This window comes from Medicago truncatula, chromosome 8, assembly GCF_003473485.1.
Source record: "Medicago truncatula cultivar Jemalong A17 chromosome 8, MtrunA17r5.0-ANR, whole genome shotgun sequence".
Taxonomy (NCBI): Eukaryota; Viridiplantae; Streptophyta; class Magnoliopsida; order Fabales; family Fabaceae; genus Medicago; species Medicago truncatula.
Genome location: NC_053049.1, coordinates 44,277,698 through 44,285,348, shown reverse-complemented (window position 1 = coordinate 44,285,348; position 7,651 = coordinate 44,277,698). Strand labels below are relative to the sequence as shown.

The 7,651-nt window shown below is 32.2% G+C and overlaps 1 protein-coding gene across 1 annotated transcript; it reads left to right on the top strand.

Moving 5' to 3' along the window:
• The first annotated feature begins 735 nt into the window (after positions 1–735).
• Positions 736–6,057, top strand: LOC11430157 (uncharacterized). The gene is made up of 7 exons (XM_039829193.1): positions 736–909; positions 1,334–1,637; positions 2,097–2,253; positions 2,649–2,693; positions 3,618–3,783; positions 4,082–4,449; positions 5,541–6,057. The coding sequence occupies exons 1-7, from the start codon at positions 736–738 to the stop codon at positions 5,860–5,862; spliced, it is 1,536 nt and encodes a 511-aa protein (XP_039685127.1). The 3' UTR covers positions 5,863–6,057.
• The last annotated feature ends 1,594 nt before the right edge of the window (positions 6,058–7,651 follow it).

The window sequence follows — 7,651 nt, the reverse complement described above, 5'->3', positions numbered from 1 at the left end:
TCTGAACGCATTTACAATAATAATAATTGATTTATTCACAAATTGAGGCGTACCGATACTCTGCTTCATAAATTTATAAATTAATGATCATTTTATGAAAGAAGTTGTTATTTGTCATTATTTATATTTTAGAAAACACCATCTCATGAGGAAAAAAAAACATCATTTCATTGTTTATATGAATTATATTAAATTTTTAACATTTTCTCATAAAAAATAATCAATATTCTTCATTATGAGCAATAAAAATTTAAAAAAAGAAAATTTTATTTCATCGACGCTTTTGGTAAATAAGATTTAATTATTAATTTAATGTTTGGTGTACCGATACACTCAAAATGTTGGGTGTACCATAAAATTTGCCTTATAATTTTACTTTAATTTTTATATAATATGAGTGGCCAATGCACTTTTGAGACTCATTTAACGAGTTGATCTCCTACAACAAATGTTTTTTCATACACGTCCGCTAAGATTCGAACCCTAGATCAAATGGTTAAGGGACACAAGTATCTATCACCTCTCTCACACATTGTGTTTTTGAGTAAGGAGGGAGTACATGCAGTTATGTTAGTGGGCAGTTAGTTACCTGTTCCGAATGATCCGGCCGTTATGGTTTACAGGAATTAATCTTTCGCTTCTTTCAAACTTTGCTATATATACTACACTACTCCTGGAATACTGGTAAGTAAACGTCCATAACACATAACACACATAAACAAAAAATAAGAGAAAATGGTAGTTTCTTATCATGAAGAACAACCGCATAGGAAGCCAATGGAGGAACATGAACAAACTGGAATTACTAGTACTACTAGTACTAGTTTTATTGATGAACAAGAACAAGAAGAAGCATTGATCGCTCTCGTCAACCACCGTTGTCGTCAAGTCAAAAACCTCCTTGACCAGGTTCTTCCTTTTTCTTTTTCATTTCTTGTTCTTTATATGTCACATGCTACCATCTTTGTTCACTCATATGGTATGGCTAATCATGCTTAACTGCATTACATACTTGGTTTGAATATTAATATCATCATCATCATGCCTAACAGTTACATTACTTTGCTAAAAAAAAAGTAAAACAGTTACGTTACTTACTTATTGATTTCTAGTTCTAAATACTTACTATGTGAATTCACTTCACAAATACTTACTATAGACGGTGTTGGTGTGTTTAATATAGCAACAAATGTCCAAGTAATTGTTAATGAGTTGTGTGAACTTAACGTGTTTAATTTATATAGCAACAAAAGGAAACACCGAAAATAGAATGAATCTCTGCATTGAAAATTGGAAATTCTTATCTGATTGTGTTTGTGGGAAAATTTTGCAGCTTAAGAAAGCAGAAGAGAAGTACCGAAATTCTAAATCCAAGTTGGCTCTTTTTCAAGGTAAGAAAAATGGGAGTTTATTAGATGCTGGAAAGACAAAGCATGGATCAAACAGTCTTATTCGTAAAAATGAAACTCCTTCCAAAATTCTTCATCAATCAAAGGCTCAACATTTTAATCCAAAAACATCACAATGCATACAGTTACCAGATTCTGCAAAAGCTTTAATAAATTATAACGCTGGAGCTAACCTTACTCAGAGATTTCCTATCGAGCTGGATAACAAAGGAACAAAAAGGAAGTATGGTAAGACATTCATCTTGAGGCAAGCTACACGATGTTGTATTTGAAGCACCGACACTTATGCTGATTGAAGGCGTATCTGAGTGTTTGTCATTTATGTAACTACATATGGTACTGATCCATCCACACTCGTACAAATTTGAAAAAATGAATTAATTGTTTGTAATTACATACTAGTTTATCAATGTTGTGTCTGTATTGGACAGCGGACATGCCTTCCATCAGAAAAGTCGGTGCTACAAAACTTGTGTGTATCCCACACTCATAGGACACTAACATGTCTTTGACCACTTCCAATTTTTTTTTAAATTGTAGTCTCCGTATCAGTGTCATTATTTGATAGGTCCTTGATGGCTTTTACATATATTTGGACATGCCATTTTCATAAACATTATTTAAGGCTATGTGCCTCCATGTTGGTCAGCTAAGTTAACCAATCATTTTTGTTTTGAATGCTTTCAGAAATAAAGGAGCAAAAGTATTTGGTTTCTTTGATAGGTACAAGTTCTTCAGCACGATCTGTGAACTGTCAAATGACCAGCTCCATACCAAGTCTACACAAGAAGAGATTGAGAAGTCTTGCTCTGTGTCCTTTGAATGATCAACATTTTGTGACTAGGTATGGAAAGCTTTACATTCCGGCCACAGTTGCAGTTGTGGACCATAATTTGAAACTTGATAAATCATAATTTTTAAAAAAAAAAAAACTCTAAGCAAATGCAGCTGCAATTGTGGTTATGGTGACATTCAAAAGCATTATACTGTGGCTACAAATTGCTGTTGTTGAAAATTCATTGAATATCAAAATTGTCACTTAATTTTTTGTCAAAGTCATACAATCTCCTTTTATCTTCAGAGATTTTCCTATATGAAAATATTGGAAAGGGAAAACATTACGCATCCTTTGTTTAAATTTCTATTTCAATTTCAGGTAAAATAAATTTCTGGTGATACAAGATTGTTATATTCTCATGATTCTGATGATTGCTTTCTTCATTTTGGGAATGGTTGCAGTGCTTTGGATGGAGTGATCCGCTTGTGGGAAGTTCAATCTCGAGGGTAAATCTTAATTAGTTTTTTCTTTTGAGCCTTAATATTTTAATTATAATTTTCCTTATATGACATTTTCTTTTTACCATCAAAATATCATCCATGAAAGAGATGTTAATGTATATAAATGAGTTTAGAATATGGGTTCGTATGGAAACTTTACTTTCTATAAAATTGTGACAGGACTAATGCTTAAGCAAGACACTTTTTCTGTCTTTGCTATTTCTTATATGATCATTTTCAATATGGCATTCATTGTTAAACAATTTTTACAATGTGGCTGGAAAAGCTCTTGGAGTTCATTTGGTTCCTCAACAAATGCATTTCATAGAAATCCTTGGATCAATTTTTGGTGAATAGTAGGCAGCATTAATTGCTATGACAGATTTGGTGGTTGTATCCATCTTATGAAGATCTAGTACTAGCCATTTAAGATAATTTAGTTTGCTGCATCTATCAATAAGAATACTGGAGGGCAATGACTGCAGTATCAAATGTGAATAAGAAATCTTATGGTGGATGAAAATATGAATGTTGAACAACATATAAGTGAAATGATTCATTTACTCAATATCTTAATGTTTTGAGTGAAGGTGTGGTATTTAAACCCATTGTTTGATTGCTCTTTTTAGTCTAATGTGATGATCCCTTTGTGATCCAACATAATAAACACTATAGGGCAAAAAGGTGAAGGCAGTTTGCATGGTCGAATTCCTGTGTAAATATGTGGTGTCTTTTCTTCATTTATTTTGCTTAAGTAAAATTATAAATTTAGCTTCTTCTTAGTAAGTGCATTGTGTAACATTAAAATATGGTGTGCATGTTATTTCACTTAGTTTGGACATAAATATCTGGTTTTTTTCTTGTTCTTTCCATTACCAATGAGTTACTGATAGGCTTACTTTCACTTTTGTATTCCATATTTATTTGTAGATTAGGAGCCAGACTGCTCAGCACTACTGATTGCGCATCTGCAGAGCAGAAGAGATGGCCGGAAGATATAGCTTGGCATCCAGAAGGAAAGAGCCTTTTTTCAGTATACAGTGCTGATAGTCCTGACTCTCAAGTATCAGTTACAAATTTTAAAGATGGTGAAAGGGTAATAGTCTTAAAACTTGTGATGCAATTATTGTTATATAGCTTAGATGTAGCAGTTTAGAACATGATTTTTAATGGCGCGTCATAATTCTCAATATTACATATAATTACAATAAAATGCGGCAATCTGGCCTTGCAATTTCAACAATGTTACTATGTCGCTGCCTAGATTGTGGTCGCAGTCCTTTATTGAAAACCCTGGTTTAGAGTTTGTGTTTCTTCAATGTTTGAAAAATATTACTAATTTATATATATATATATATATATATATATATATATATATATATGTGGTCTTACAGAGTGGACAAGTCAATTTCTTACAAGACAAGCCTCATGTTAAGGGTGCTATCAATAGCATTGTTTTTCTGCCTTGGGAATATTCCAGCTTTGTTACAGCAGGAACTGACCATACTGTCATGCTATGGAGTGAGAATGATGAGAAAAAATGGAAGTCAGAGCCATTGCATAGGAATATTCATACTTCTGCTGTCATGGGAGTTGCTGGTGTTCAGCACAAGAAAATTGTGCTGTCTGTTGGTCAAGACAAGAGAATTTTGGGGTACAATGCTCACGTGGGAAGACAAGATTTCATACATCAAGTTGATAGTAAATGCTTGAGTATATTGCCAAATCCAGTTGACTTCAATTTGTTCATGGTTCAAACAGGGTAAATTACATCTTCCTTAATGCTGAATTCATTTTATTTTAACTTTGTTTCTTTACCTTTCACTAGTCAGGCCTCATATTTATTGTTTGTCTTTATTTTAATTACAAAAATATCACATTTTTTTATGATTCCTATTATTCAAAGATTAATAAATAAACTTTAGAAACATAATAAATATAAATAAAGAAAAAGAAATTGAAATCAAATGAGGCCTAAGTAAGTTAAAACGCCAGATGCAATTTGTTGCATTGTTTTCATTGGTTTGTTTAGGTGTCATAAAAGTATTTGCTTTAGCACATGGTGCACTGTACATGATGAAAAGAGTGTAATAATCACAATCTTTTGTTGTACAATGCACTGGCCTACTATGGTAAAGGAATGGGTTTTTATTTCCCTGACCTGTCAAATTCCACAGTAGTTGTTGATGTGGTGCAGGACAGCAAGACCATGTAAGCAATCTTTATGACATAACTAGATAATATTGTCATTCGTACGTACAACAATGTAATGGTCAAAGGTTATTGTGATTTGCTGTGATCAACTGGAAGACTAAATCAGGACAAAGATTCTGGTTTATTTTAAGGTGGGGTTCTAGGAAGAAGTGTCTCATATGATCTATATCAAAATCATTTCAAACTTTAATAATGGTCAGTGTTGCTCCTTGTAACTTGTAAGTAGAAGATCATAGAGTTACACGACTGAGATGGTGGTCTAATTGATGTTCGTTTCAGCAATACCATTGTCATCTATGAACTTCTATTTAACGATTGTGGTGATATCAATTGTAAGTTGTCGAAGTTTTTAGTGATTTTCGAGCATAAGTCCACCGAAAACGATATGTGATTCTTTACCACCCTAACATTTTTATTATGGTTCTCTAACCGCTCATAAAAAGATTTTATTCTTCAATGTGTAAATCAGTGTCCTTTTGTCATTCACATCCTGGGGGCATGGGATTTGGATCTGGTGCAGCTCACCCTCCTTCAGTTTTGGTCTGTTGGTTCTAAAAAATGAATATAAAGTAATATTCATATCAACCTTATTTATATATGACATTAACTTGTAATGTTTTTCTTAATGGTTTGTTGCAGGACTCGTGAAAAGCAACTTCGATTATTTGATATTAGATTGAAGCTGAAAGAGGTTCATGCATTTGGGTGGAAGCAAGAAAGAAGGGATACACAATCAGCTCTGGTAAATCAGGATTGGTCTCCCAATGGATTATACATAACATCTGGTTCAGATGATCCATTGATTCACATATTTGATATTAGATATAATGGTCATGAACCTTCACAATCTATCAAAGCTCATCAGAAAAGAGTCTTCAGAGCCATGTGGCATCACTCTCGTCCACTTCTCATTTCCATATCATCTGATTCCAACATTGGATTCCACAAGCGTGTGCAGTGATAGTTAAATTACTTGATTGAGGTTAAATTAATTGATTCATGTTTGGTAGTGATAGTTTCAAAGTAAGTTTAGAATTTTTTTTTTTAGATAGACAAAATTACAATAACTATTGAAAATTCATACACAGTGTGTGTGATAGTTTGTGGTTTGATACTTGATCAAGTAAGTGCACATAGGCCAAAAACATAAAATTCACATAGGCCAATAAATTTAAGCTATCTGATAGATTTTTTCATCAGCAGCCGATATCATTGACTGTACTAATTTTTCAAACAAGTTCATGTACAACAGTACAAGAAAATGGTTTTGTTTTGTTTTGGCTTGTCAAACAAGTTAATGAGTGGGGGACGAGTAGCTTACTTGGTTGAGTTAAGTAACTAGAAGTTAAATATTCAGGATTCAAACTACGGTCAGAAGAGAAAATATTAACATAGCAATGTTAAAAAAAACAAGTTAAGGAGCAACCGAAAATGAAACACATAATGATGATATGCATTGCATGCTGGTGTACTTTTAGCTTTTAGGGGGTCAACATAAAGCAAGTCTATGCATGCGCTTCCACGCGGACATACACAATCATAGCCCAATTTTCTCTCTCGGCATGTCTAGTTGCACTTTTTGCTATTTAATGTCCCAATTCCCAATTGCAAGTCCTTCCTTCATAATATCGTAATCATATGGGAGGATCTCCTATTATTATCCCATAAAAAAAAACTAGACCAATTCTTTTTAAAATGCTAAATACTTAAATTTTCATATTTTTCAATAATTAAAATGGTTTCAAGTTAGAAGCATGTTAGACTATGATTTATTTTTATTTCAATATTTCATAAAATTGAAGCTTTTTTCCATTGCTTAAAAAAGGGGAGACCGATAACCGTCCCCTTTTTTTGACACAAGACTAAAGAATCTCTTATATCTTCTCTTTATTTATAAATCTTAACCGGTCAAGCTATTATTCTAACCTAAAATTTTCTCTCCTTTCTCCACACAATTAAAATTCCTAAACCATTTTATGAAAAAAAAATAAAAAATTCCAAAGAATCAAACCAGGTACCATTAGATTATACATTACAACTTTCACCAATAAACAACTTCCATTTTGATTGAAAATTGCAGCTTCCAAAATTGATATACCGTACTAAAGCCTTTTTTAAAGCCACAAATGCCCTTACGATTCCTTTTCTGATAGCAATTTATTTTCATTATTAATAGTTCCTTTCTTGATGGTCATTCTTTTTCATTATTATTATTATTTTATGTCGTTTACCACATAAAAGTTTCTTTCTATATTTCTTAGCAGTTCCTTTTCCTTTTCATTTTTATAGATTTTACAGCCCTTACGGTTAGGATCAGTTTCTTGGTGTATGTTTACTCAAATCTGATTCAGATGCATTTTTAAAGTTGCATTCTTGGTGTATTTTTATAGATTTTACCACATAAAAGTGTTACGGTATTAAAGTTGCATTTTTAAAATTGTTGATAATTTAAATGATTCAGGTGATAATTTTATCATTAGAAACTTCATTTTTTAGTGTAATTTTGTCTGCCTCTTTGTTTCTCATATATTATATTATTGAAGTTATTTATTCTGACTTTTTATTTGCAAAAATCGTTAACTAGATTAAAACACTACTTTGTTTTCTAACTTTGACTTTTCAAACATGTTTACCATTTTTAATTTGCTTATTTTAGTTGTTCTTTTAACATGAATGTAATCAAATATGAAGGTTGAGAAAGAAGAAATTCAGTAACACAGCCTGATAATATTTTTGGTATGCTCAAATCT